The sequence below is a fragment of the Anabrus simplex genome, chromosome 1 (genome assembly GCF_040414725.1).
Source record: "Anabrus simplex isolate iqAnaSimp1 chromosome 1, ASM4041472v1, whole genome shotgun sequence".
Classification (NCBI taxonomy): Eukaryota; Metazoa; Arthropoda; class Insecta; order Orthoptera; family Tettigoniidae; genus Anabrus; species Anabrus simplex.
In genome coordinates, this window is record NC_090265.1 from 1,019,052,987 (window position 1) to 1,019,067,028 (window position 14,042).

The 14,042-nt window shown below is 39.7% G+C and overlaps 1 protein-coding gene across 7 annotated transcripts in view; it reads right to left on the reverse strand.

Annotated features, from left to right (window-relative positions):
- LOC136857908 (WD repeat-containing protein 44) overlaps nucleotides 1-14,042 on the reverse strand; it is a 233,949-nt gene that overhangs the window by 83,478 nt on the left and 136,429 nt on the right. For 5 of the 7 annotated variants that reach the window (XM_067136970.2, XM_067136966.2, XM_067136968.2 and 2 more), the window contains exon 5: nucleotides 7,047-7,187. The exons of the other annotated variants lie outside the window; for them this stretch is intronic. In XM_067136970.2, the coding sequence (XP_066993071.2) occupies nucleotides 7,047-7,187 (141 nt within the window). The remainder of the gene's footprint in view (nucleotides 1-7,046; nucleotides 7,188-14,042) is intronic. 7 annotated transcript variants of the gene reach the window in all.

The window sequence follows — 14,042 nt, forward strand, 5'->3', positions numbered from 1 at the left end:
AAATTCCTATATCACAATAATTGCAATTCAAGTCCCCGGCGAAGATTCGACTAAAGTTTTTTCAATAAATTATTGTAGTCAACCTCATATTTTTCAGCATTTAAGGAGACTTTTATTCTATATCCCACGTAGTAGGGAAAATAATAGTAATCCACCAACTGTAAGAAAAACAAAACCACATTTCAGTTAAGAACTGTAGAGCAGATAGGGTATATTAGATAGTATCTTGCCTGATATATTCATGTGTATCTTTGTGTATGGTAGCCCTCTCGTTCCTTCAGCATTTAACCAAACGGCTGTTTTCATTTCTATTAGAGCAGAGTAGGATAAAACAGCAGGCCTACTGATAATAATCTGTCTATGCATTTAGCTTTATTGATAATCTTTGAGTAGTTGTTGTGAATTTCAAACTGTACTTGTAATTTCCATTTCTGTTTGTGCTTAGTAATAACCTGTTGTAATTAGGACACGTCTGAACATGTTTAAAATTATTGTACTGTATTGTAGTATCTTATTAGAAATTAGTGTGTTTATTCTATTACTGTGTAATATTTATGTAGTATAGTAGAAGTATCTGTAGTAACTCTCTTTCTAGAATTCTACTGTAATTAGGATAGACTTAACTGCAGTTTAGAATTGTGTAATTCTTGAGTATTCCTTTTGGTTTTCAGTAATTAACAGCAGTTTTCATCTTGTTAGGGTGTTGTAGGACAACAATTTATTACAACTACATAGTATTGTAGTGTAGTAGTAGTCGTCTATATTAATTACCTTATTGTCGTGTGATCTTTGTGTACTAACCTAGACAATATTTCTTTACTTTCATTTTTATTTAGCACAGAATAAGTTACTTTATTTTTCCTTTTCTTTTCATTATTCCGTAAATAATGGCCAAGGAGTGCAAGTGTAGGCACTGTGGATGTGGCCAGGCATTAAGGAGTATGAGGGAGGAGTTGGAGAGTTTGAGGGAGATAATTAGGATTCTCTCAGAGGAGAGGAAGAAAAGTAGGCCTTCCTCAAACAATGTACAGGATACAGCAGGTGTAAAAGAGGGAAAAGAGGGACAGCTGATTCAGAAAGTGATGGAACCAACTAGAGGGAAGAATATTCTGGATGTTGTGCTAGTATAACCAGATGAGCTCTATTAGAGAAACCGAAATAATAGATGGTATTAGTGATCACGAAGCTGTTTTTGTAGTAGTTAAAAATAAATGTGATAAAAAGGAAGGTACTTAAATGAGGGCTATTAGGCAGTACCATATGGCTGATAAAACAGGCATGAGAGAGTTTAAAAAAAGTAAAGATGACCGGTGCGAAACAGTAAATAAAAATGTTAACAGATTCTAAGATGGGTTTAAAGCAATTGTTGAGGAATGTGAAAACAGGTTTATACCTTTAAAGGTGGTAAGGATTGCTAAAGATCCACTATATTATAACAGAGAAGTAAGGAGACTAAGAAGGAGGTGCAGGTTGGTAAGAAATAGACTTAGAAATGTGGCTGTGGAAGTAAGGAGAAATTGAAGGAACTTACTATGAAATTGAATCTAGGAAAGAAATCAGCTAAGGATAACATGATGTCAAGCATAATTGGCAGTCATACAAATTTTAGTGAAAAATGGAAGGGTATATATAGATACTTTAAGGCTGAAACAGGTTCCAAGAAGGACAATCCAGGAAACATTAATGAACAAGGGGAGTTTGTATGCGAGGAACTACAAAAGGCGTAAGTATTCAGTCAGTAGTATGTACAGATTGTTGTTTACAACGATAATGTCCAGATAGAGAGGGTGACTAATACTAAAGAAGTATTAACATTTACCTATGATAACAATGGTATTTACAGTAAGATACAAAAGTTGAATACTAGAAAAGCAACTGGAATTGATAAGGTTTCTGGGGATATACTAAAGACAATGGGTTGGGATATAGTACCATATCTGCAGTACTTATCTGATTATTGTTTGCATGAAGGAGCTATACCAAATGAATGGAGAGTTGCTATAGTAGCCCCTGTTTACAGGAAAGGGTGATAGACATAAAGGTTTTCATTTCTATTGGAGCAGAGTATGATAAAATAGCAGGCCTACTGATAGGAATCTGTCTATGCATTTAGCTTTATTGGTAATCTGTGAGTAGTTGTTTGAATTTCAAACTGTAACTGTAATTTCCATTTCCACTGATGCAGGGTTGAAATGATGTCATATTGCCATGTGGTGTCATAGGCATTTTCCAAATTGAAGAAAATATCATCCAAAAGCTGTTTTAGGAGAAAAGTGTCCCGGATAGAACTCTTCAGGCATACCAAGAGGTCTGTAGTGGAGAGAGCAGTTTGAAAACCACACTGGTACTTGAACAACTTTATCCTTTTCTCCAAACACCATACAAGTCGTCGACTTACTATACTTTCAAACAGTTTACACAAACTGTTGGTGAGACAAATCGGTCTGTAACTTCTTGCATATTTAGAGTCTTTGTCAGGCTTGAGGAAAGGAACTACTATCCCCTCTCCTCACTGGGATGGAAATTAACACACTATCCAGATTTGGTTGGACACCCCAAGAAGATATAATAGGCTATCCTCACTGAGGTGTTTTAACTTCTGGTTATGGACATTCTGGGAGCCATGAGCCGTGTCCTTGCAAAACGTCCAGGTGCTGCAGAGTTTCCACACCGTAAATGGCATGTTATAATCCTCTGAAACAAAACTTAAATGATGGTGTTGTGCTACTCGCTTCAGAGCAAGGAAATCAGCATGGTAATTCTTGGCACCAGACACATCTATGAAATGTCTTGCTAGATGATTAGGAACTCTGGGTGGATCAGAGACGATACTGCCTGCAATGGAAATTTCCAGCACTAACAAGGGTCCCTGCACACCCAAAATACGTCAAAGTTCAGTCCACACCTGAGAGGACTGTGTATATGACTTCAAGTATGACACAAAGTTTCTTAAATGTCACCAAACTGACCACAGTAGGCTGCCTACAGTAACCATAACCAGAAGTTGAAACACATCAGTGAGGATAGCTCTCCTTATCACCTTTTCCAATTCCCTTCCTCTGGGTCAAGGCATTGGAGAGCCCCATAATAAGTGATGTGAGTTAAATTAACCCAACAAGAGAAAGGGAGTTAGGAACTGATCTACAAGGTCAATTAAATCATTGATATTAAGAGGCTAGCCTGGTGGGAAATAAACATTACAAATTGTAGTTATGACAGGCAATGAAACACACTCCAGCTGGCTTTGCTGTAGGTGTCAGAATGAGTGAAAGTACAGACGCCACCGGAAGTTGAGTTTAAATGACCTACTTTGATGATCTGTTCTGTCGAGTATAGTCTAAAATTTTTCAAGACCGTATGATGACCTGGTCTGAAATTAGTTTCTTGAATACAGACTATACTTGCCGCAAACTGAATGATTAACTAGAGCAGCTCATTAAAATTCCACTGTAACAGTGCCATAGTGTGGGCTTTTCAACCCATTATGCCCTGCATATTTCTTGGACTGAAACTGTATTGGGGCTGGGATTATTTTGAAGGAAATATATTGACGCTTCGCATTATGATACATTTCTTACTTACAAGAGCATTAAAGATTTAAATATACATACATGAAAACAAACGGTACTCATGCCATGAACCGGGACAAGGAATACATTAAATACATTTTCTTTTCTTAGTATCACAGGTCCATATTCAGTCTGCCCGCTGAGCTGTAACATGGTAATATCCTTGCACTTCCTCTTCAATTTCCACATCTATTTGTTCATTAGGGGAGATGCATATGGCGCTGAGGTTCACTCAGCCTACACCAAAAATGAGTACCAGGTTAATTCCTCGGGGGCAAAGGCGGCCGGGCATAGAACTAACCACTCTACCCCATCACGTGCTGCGGTTAACAATGGTGGAAGCCTTTACCTTCCACTCCTCCAAGGGCCTTCATGGCCTGTACGGAGGTGACTTTGTCTTTGTTTTATTTGTTCATTAGGAGCATTACTCACACTATTACTACTACTAATACTAAAAAATTATATCCCTAATCATCGTTATTTTCTAAAAGGGATTTTATATCGGCAACTTTCAGTTGCTTAGTGGCAGCCATCTTGTTTACAAGCATATCTCAAAGTCCAGAGATAGCTCACGTCAAACTAATATTACCAAACGCACTATCGATATATATTAACAAAGAGCATATAACACTGGAGAGGAAAGTTCCTACACAAATCACAAATGCAACTCACTCTGCCATCTCTTGAGGAAAAGTTGAATTACGTAGTGAAGTGAGACAACTGAACAGTTCCATGGTCCGGCATTTGGTCCAGCAAGATGAAGCACTGAACGGTTCCGTGGCTCAGGCCCAATGAGTTAAAATGTTTTAGGTTGTAATAGGCAAGAGGCTTCCTAACCTAAACACTAACATTTCAATCAAAAGGAAGTATGTCAAATGCTTCTTCGACGCGTTTTGGCTGCGGCAGTCCTTCTACGAGGGAGTGTGAAGGTTTTTCAGCAGGTGAATCTGCTGGTGCTCCGAATGGAGGGCTTGTCTCCCCATTCATGAGAAGGGTGAGGGAGCACCTGGGAAGGGTTCCTTTCTCCTCCTCTTCTCTTCATGTTCAGATAGGCTTGGAGGTGGATTCCAAGCCCTGGTTTATGATACTGCCTCCGTCAGTTTGGGTGCGGCTTGTGCCAACCTGCTGTACTGGCTTAGTTTTCTTAGCTGGCACAGTCATTTTTGTGGCTGGATTTTTCCCACCTTGGGTGCAGCGATCTTTATAGGTGTTGCTGGAACAAACGACGAACCTGGTAGACTCTGTGCTGTGATGTTTACGCCCAGTGGTTTGGCAGGTGCATTCACGGAATTAAACTTATGGCGTGCTTCCTGATATGAAAGAGCATCCAGTGTTTTGATTTCCTGGATATTCTTCTCACTGAGATGGACAGGACAGTTTCTACCTCAACGAGAATGAAGGCCATGGAAGTTAGTGCACCTGTTAGGAGGTGTGCACTGTTATGCGCCATAAACTTCTTTTCCACTTGTACCACATATAGAATGATATGAACAACAAGATACCATGTATCCAAACCTTTGGTAGTTATAGCACCGCACAGGAGGTGGGATGTATGGCTTCACATTGCAAAGATAGGTTGTCACCTTGACTTTCTCTGGTAAGGCTGACAAGTTAAAGGAGACAATGAAAGCACTAGTGGCAACATCTTCACTGCTGACTTTGGGCATAATGTGCCGGATGTGTCTCACACCACGGTTCTTCATGTCTTCCATCAGATGGCAGGTCGCAGTGGAAAATGATTCCACGAACCAGATTCAAGTATTTGTGCTCTTCCACTTTGATGGGGATTTCACCAAAGTGATTGCACTTGAGCAATTGATCAGCCTGAAGTGAGATGCACGTCTTCAACAACAAACTACTGTCGCACAATTTCTTTAGGTCTTCAAGTTCGCCGTAGACACCTTCGATGTGTCTACTGAACAAAATAGACTTCACCACCTTGAAGTCATGCTCATCGGTTCTGGTAGTAACCAGGAACCTAAGGAAGCTGGATCCCATACTTCCATGCAGCGCTTCTTCCCAAGGGGTTGCCCTCCTGAGGGATTCAAAGGTTAGACTTTAGTGGCGGACCAACCTGGACAGGTTTTGGTTGTTTCAAAACCATATCCACTATATCCAAAAACATCCTCCCCAAATGCAACCCACTCCGATCAGGAGCCTCTGTAGCCGAACCAAGCAGCCAAGGCAATATCCACCAAGTCATAACAAGTATAGCCTGGGATCCGATGCTGAACAATGCCTAGGACAGGATGACCCAGGCAATGAGATTCAGTGCACCCTTCCTCAAATCATCTGTAAAGGTCATGCACCCCATAGCATATAGAGCTGATAACAATAATAAAATAAATAAAAGTACACACATTATCATTATAGACCGTAATGCCTCTCAGTGTTCAGTTCTATTCAATACGGAACGATCATGAAGTTTTTAACTTTAAATTTACTAAACGCCGCTACAATCCTCTGTTTGCAACTACTGCTGTGGCCTCATTTAGTTCTATACCTCTTATCTTTAAATCGTTAGAAACTGAGTCTAACCATCGTCGTCTTGGTCTCCCTCTACTTCTCTGATCCTCCATAACAGTGTCCATTATTCTCCTAGGTAACCTGTCCTCCTCCATTCGCCTTACATGACCCCACCACCGAAGCCGGTTTATGCATATAGTTTCATCCATAAATTGATAATATTAATATGCTCTGGCATTCGGTTGTGCGGGGACCTGTGTTGTCAGGCGTTCCCTCCCGAGAGGTTGTGGATACCGTCTGGGCTTTTCAGTAGCACAAGTAAGAGGCCCTGCTCTAAGCAGCACGCACATAAATTTTGATCAGTTTACAACTAACCCTCAAGAGGGGCCAATGGTTACATGACCCTTTTAGTTGACTTTTATGACTGGCAGGGATTACCTGTTGATGTATTCAAACCCTCCCATCCACAGGGACCCAATACATGATTTCAATGCCATAATCGTTTTCTGAGCCTAGCATCTCATATGACAGGCAGGGGATATCACAGGTGTAATCTTCACCCCTCCACAGGGGGTACTCTGTATATTAGCTAGTGGTTATAATAATATGACTTGACAGTGTATGTAATATGAGTGGTATAACGAATTAAGCAGAAATTTGAGTGGATACTGAGGATTGTGTTGGGGAAAAAACCTAACTTAAACACTCGCATTTAAGAGAACTGATGAAACTAAAAACCAGAAAATAAGATTATTTATGAATATCTCAACTGTACATGGCTTTGTTCAAATTACAACAAACATCTTAAGCTATTGGTAGTTGGCAGAACTGATTTTAAAAAGTTGTGTGAATAGCTGTCCATGAATAATATTAACAAGCATAAAAGGAATATATTAAATCATTCAATCAGAGAAGGAGAGTTGCTGAAAACTGTATCACTATAGTGATAAGGACAACAACAAAAAAGTAATAATAGATTACAACTCTATAAATGAGCACAGAGGATCTTACCTGTGGTTTTACTACATACTGTCCCTTTGTTGCTGATCTGATGTCTAACGAATGCTCAAATTCTCGTGTAAGAGATTCAATTGTGCTGGCCGGACTTGGCAGGGGAGAAGACTGAGAATAAGTCTCTTCTGCACAGGGTGGCTATTAATATGAAATTTATGACAATTCTCAGTAAGATTCAAGATGCTGAATAATATCAATCAATTACTACAAAACACAATCAATTAATGTACTGCTATAGACCATTCCCAGCCACAATAAATTAATTTTAAAAAAGAAGAAGAAGAAGAGACTTATTATGATAAAGTAAATGTTCTACTATTAACACATTTTAATTACCACATAGTTTAATAAACATAGGTAAAAACAAAACCACACATTCTCTCTCTAGTAAATTATCACACAAATATAATGGAGAAGCAATGTACAATAAGAATAAAAATTTAAAACTTCAATTTAATTAATCAGGTAAGGTGCATCCTGCTACTGTATGAGAGAGTATTTCCTGTGACTGTCTGGCTGCTGAGGGTTGGGTGGCCATTACAAAATTTGACAAACTAAAGAGAACCAATGGTTATGGGTGGAGGAGTTCACCCTTAGGGGGCTTGTTGAAGCCTTTGTATAGGAAATGATGCAGAAATTTGACAGGAAGCTGCTGCCTTGCAGATGTGGCTGATTAAGGCTAAGGGAGGTAATCCTGACACAAAATCAAAATCATCTCTAACGTTAGGCCTAGCAAGTCAGTAGGAAAGTAATTACAATTGCTTTCAAAATGTATACGAGTCTTGCAAAAAGAAAATGCAGAGTGGCCAACAGGACCCGCAGACCAGTAGCGGCCGGCCCTTAAGGACTACTGGACGGTGTCCTTTTTTTATTATTGAAATGTTCTCTCGATATATGAAGTAAAAACTGAATTTGAATAATACTAAAAAATTACATTTCATTATAAAACTGTACATTCTCATCAATAAAGAAAACTGCTCGGCATTATAAAACTTAGGTGACTTTTAGCACGAAGTTAAATGTCTTCAGGTTGAAGATACAGTGTTATGGACTCTCGAGCTTCTGACCAAGGACGTAGTGAGGATGAGGGAGGTGAGATGTAAGAGGGAGGCATGCTGGTGGGCGGTTTCGGAGGGACGAAGGGTGCGGGAGGAGGCTTTATAAGCTCAGCAGAGTCCGTAGCAGTGAAGTGTGTTCTGAAATGCCTCTACGAGCATGCACCAGTATATAATAAAAATAATTTACGACCTTGTTTGCCCTATTAATTATATATGAAGACAAAACATCATAAAGAATTATAATAAAATGTAACATCTGAGACCAGGAATTTTAATTCAAATTGCAAAGGTGAAGTAACATGGATCTCTGGCTTGCATCCTGCATTTCGTGAGGTTTGGCAGCAGATTTTCGCATGGAAAACTTGAATGAGTGTGGTGGTACCGGTCAGTAGTTGTGCTCTTTGGTTGTGATCTTTCTTGTGTTCAAGTTTCGTGGTGATTATTCTGTACGCTATTAAGCTTTGAAAGTAGTGTTTGTTAATTTACCGTTGTAATTGTGATTTGGAACCGCTTGTGGTGATAGTGATATCCTTGTGATTTATTTATCTGTGCTTAATATTATATTGTTATTATTACATTAAACATACCTATTTTTACAATTTTTGCTTGTGGAGTGCATTCTTTGTCTGAGAGGACTAGAAATGTGTATAGCTTTTATTTCAAAATCAAAAACTTTATTTGCAAATAAGGTGTCAACCTCGGTGGCAAATGGTACACAAAAATACATTATTAACAAGCACTAAATTTTAAATTAACAAGAGAAGAAGACATTTTCCTAAAACACAGTATTATACAATTTACACTAACAATTTTTCTATTAATCACACAGCTCATCCTTAATAAATTTATATTATTATTTTTTTTTGTTATTTGCTTTACGTCGCACTGACACAGATAGGTCTTATGGCGACGATGGGATAAGAAAGGCCTAGGAATGGGAAGGAAGCGGCCGTGTGAGAATGGGAAACCACGGAAAACCATCTTCAGGGCTGCCGACAGTGGGGTTCGAACCCTCTAGCTCCCGAATACTGGATACTGGCCGCACTTAAGCGACTGCAGTTATCGAGCTCGGTATATATTATTTACAAAATTCTAGTCATAATATCTTCTGTACTTAAAAACATAATCAACTCATATACAGTATGTGGAATTACTTCAAATATTATTATACAACTACTTTTTTTTTTTTTTAAACCCATTTTGGAACCTAACAAGCATAACGATCTGCTGCCTCTTAACCAGAGCCCCTTTCGTGTGGTGTAGATTTTTGATAGTTGAAATGTTTAGTGAGGTTAAATTTTATATATGCCTCCTGTTAATTGATTGTCCCATGTTAAATATTTTAGTATTCCATTGCCTCATTGAGAAAATGAAGTTGGCACTGCAGTGATGTTAGAAGATTGCGTGGTTGATTTTATGTCCTTTTCTGGACAATAGCGCATCGACAAGAATATTTCAATTATACAGTAAGTTATTTGGTCACACATATACAAACAAAATTTTTCAGTTGACAGTGGACAGATATCTTCATGGAAATGTTATACCCTTATATATAGAATATCTTTATCAGATTCTGTTAAACAGCCAACAACATGGCCATTGATTTTCTTGTGGACTGGGGTTTCACTGCATCAGCTCTTTGACAGGGCAAAACTGCTTTACAGCCAACAACATAGCTGCTAGTTAGACAACGAAATTCATTGTTATTTAATTAGGTGTTTCACGTCCAACAACAGGGTTCTCAATTTAATGAAAATCCACAGCCTGTTTCCAGTCATTCGACTGGGTCAGGAATGGAATGAATTAAGCCCCTATCTAGCGGCGAGGATAGGACCTGTGCCGGCTGCTGAAGCCTGTCGCACTCCTCTGGGGCAATGATAAACGAATGACAGATGGAATGAAATGGTAATGGAGACTGTTGCTGGAATGAAAGATGACAAGGAAAACTGGATTACCCGGAGAAAAACCTGTCCTGCCTCCGCTTTGTCTAGCACGAATCTCACATGGAGTGACCAGGATTTGAACCACGGAACCCAGCAGCGAGAGGCCAGTGCGCTGCCGCCTGAGCCACAGAGGCTCTCTTCTCGATTTAATGTAACTGTGAAAGTAATGTGTCAGTTGCCGGGGCCTCTTCTTGCAAAAGCAGAGGAAGAAAGTGCACGAGGAGTAACAACCTTGTTAAAAAAAGACATGATTCAGTCAGCCTAGCTGACAGCACCCTGTAAGGGCACCTGCCTAGGATAAAGGTAAAAACTGGTCAACAGCTTTTGAGACAGATGAGGATGATTGATACCATCTCAATAGTAAGGAAGGCGATAGAACCACTATGGGGAAGACCGGTCTCTACAGCCCGGGAAGGCAACGAATCTAAGGAAGTAAATAAACCCTAAAATCAAACATACCAGAGCTCACAACCTCGGTAGTAACATGATTAGGGTGTAACAACCCTAATACATCCAACACAGTTTTCAATTAAAGCATGGAGGACAAACATACGAAAATGAATACCCCAGGTGGTACCCAATTCACCGTCACCTCGGGTGACGTTAGTGGGCCTTAGGATTCTGGGGAGTCCACGCCAACGTGCTATGAAGATGGGCCGGAGCATCCTAGAACCACTAATAACAAGATCAGACATAAACAACAGAACTACTTTGCCACCCTGAATAACAACTCACTACTCAAAATGGGCAAATTAAAACATTTAACTGACACTTTGACAAGCCACAAGATACTGCTTACAGCAATACAGGAGACCAGGTATACAGATGAGCGTGCTATTGATTCACAGGGTTACCGCATTCTAAAAGGAAAGGTGGGACAATAAGTGTAACCCTGAAAATACAGAAAAGTTTTGGGAAGAACTAGAGGACATAATCAGCAAGGTCCCAGAGCACTACACAATAATCCTAGTTGGAGATTTCAACACCCAGTCAGGGAAAGAACACAAGTTTAAACACATTGTGGGGGAGTACCCAGCCCACTTACGGACCAACAGGAATGGAGAACGTCTAGTTGGACTCTGTAAGGCCTTCAACTTGATAATGAAGTCAACGGCCTTCAAGCGACTACCAAGGAAGCAGAAGACTTGGACATCAACAACCTCTTGGGAGAAATTCACACAGACCATGTAGCTATCGCAAGGAAGTCATATACAGAGATCCATAATGTAAGAGTATTAATAGGAGCGAATTTGGACTCAGACCACTATCTCTCCAAAATAAAGCTAAGATCCTACCTAAGAACACTAAAAAAAACCCAGATCATTCAAGCTTACTAAGTTTGATTTAGAGAAACTTTCAACTTGCAACCAGTTCACAGAGAATTTAGAAAGACTCCAACATAGCAACTGGGATGAATTGAGGGACAAGCTAGTGAAAGTTGTCACCGAGAATGTTCCGTTGCTATAACAGAAGAAGCATGCCTGGTGGACAAATACCTGCGAGGAAGCTGCGACGCAGAGACAAACAGTCTGGCTCAAGTGGAACTCACAGAAGACACAGTACAATAGGGATAAGTTCATAGAGAAATGGAAGTTAACTGCCAGAACCATCAGACAAGTAGTAAAACATCAGTTCACAAAGGACCACCTGACACAGTTGGATGAAGACTACAAGAAGAACAACTGCAGAAACTTCTAGAGAATCTTTAAATGGAACCTCAGTCTCTATAACCCACCCAGCCTCCACTTCAGAGGACCAGATGGGAAGATAGTTTATAATGATTCAGACAACTGCCACCTTCTGGCAAAGTACTTCGAGAATCTCCTTAACTGTAAACTGCCTGATACATTTTTTGCTTATCAAAACAACATCAAGCAACCAAACTCTCAACACTGACTAAATAAGAAGTGGTAAAAATCATTCAGTCCTTGAAAACCAACAAAGCATCAGGAGAAGACTCAATAACAGCTGAAATATGACAGCAAGCTGGAGATAGGACTGTCTAAAATTTGATGGAGATCCTCCAAAACATTTGGGAGACTGAAATATTACCTAGCAACTGGACTTCTGCTTTAATTCATCCCTTGCACAAGAAAGGAGACTTTACAGACATGAATAATTATCGAGGAATCTTATGGGTACCCTTCACATACAAGATTTTCTCCAAGGCCTTATTAGACAGAGCAGAAGCGCAATTAGATTCACAACTAGGAAAATACCAAGGGGGATTCAGAGAATGGCGCCCTTATACTGAACAGATAGTCAACCTGAAGTCAGTGCTCCATCAGGTAAAAATAGCCGGTAAGAAATATATCATCATCTTTGTCGACTTTAAGAAAGGCGGTTGACTCAGATGACATACTCTCTCGAAAATCCTTCAGGAATTAGGACTGGATCAGAAGACCCATAACCTTGTTCAGCAGACTTTAAATAACACCAGGTCACGAGTGGAATTCAGAGGAACGCTCTCATAAAGTTTTGAAATCAAAACATGGGTAAGACCAGGAGATGGCCTCTCCCCACTCCTCTTTAACTGTGCGCTGGAAAAAGTATTAAGTGAGTGGCGGAAGGAGTTAACTAGACAGGAGATATCGTGGTATCACTCTGGGACACAAGCGCAATGGACTGAATGTTGATTATCTGGCATTCACCAACGACCTGGTACTCCTATCTAATTCAATAGAAACAACAGTGAAACAACTCAATGTTCTCAGACAACAGGCGGCAAAGGTAGGGGCTAAACATTTCACTTGAGAAAAAACAATATGGTACATCACAAACATTAGTGAACCTCCTTGTACACTGCACCTGGAGCAAGGAACGATCAAGAAAACCAACAGGTTTAAGTACCTGAGAGAATGACTGGAACGCAACCTCACCAAAGGAGCAGCATTATCGACTCGAGTTGATAATTAAATGGCTATAAATGGCATACCAACTGACCAAGAACATCTACAATAAAAAGTGTCATCCCGAAACACTAAAATGAAGTACTACCAGACAAGTCATCCGCCCTGAAATCTTATATGCTTCAGAATGTCTAATATTCAAAAGGAAGGGACACATGGACAGGTTTGAAATCCAAGGGAGAGAAATATTGAGAAGGATATTAGGACTACTCAAAGAAGGGAATGAATACAAAAGGTGATCTAACCAAGAGCTCTACAAATACTGTGAAAAAATCATGGACGTGGCTAGGAAGGGACGCCTAGCATTTTATGGACACGTTTACAGGATGCATCATGCTAGACTGACCAACCAGCTTCTCATTTACTGGCAAAAGAGGAAGACCAAGTCACCATGGTTGATGGAAGTAAACAAAGATCTGCAGGAACTGTGAAGAACAGAAAGAGATTTAAAAGACCGGACATCTTTCAGGAGGATGCTTAAATAAAAGAGGTTGCAGGACAAACCACCAAGAAGGAAAACAGGCACCATCTAAACAAAGGAGAGGAAAGAACAACACAGCCAGAGGATGCACAATTACTGAGCAAACATCAAAACCCACCCCAAATGCAATAGTTTAATAATAATAACAACAACAACAAAAATAATAATGCCGGGCTGAGTGGCTCAGGCGGTCAAGGCGCTGGCCTTCTAACCCCAACTTGGCAGGTTCGATCCTGGCTCAGTCCGGTGGTATTTGAAGGTGCCCAAATACGACAGCCTCGTGTTGGTAGATTTACTGGCACGTAAAAGAACTCCTGTGGGACTAAATCCGGCACCTTGGCATCTCTGAAGACCGTAAAAGTAGTTAGTGGGACGTATAATAATAATAATAATAATAATAATAATAATAATAATAATAATAATAATAATAATAAAAGAAGTGACCATAAATGGTAATAAAATCAAAATAGTAACTCAATTTAAATATCTTGGAGAAATAATAACACACAACCTAAATGAAAGAATCTCAATCCAAACAAGAACAAATAGATTAGCTAAAGCACAGAAATTAACATGGGATATCTACAAAAAGAAATGTCTAT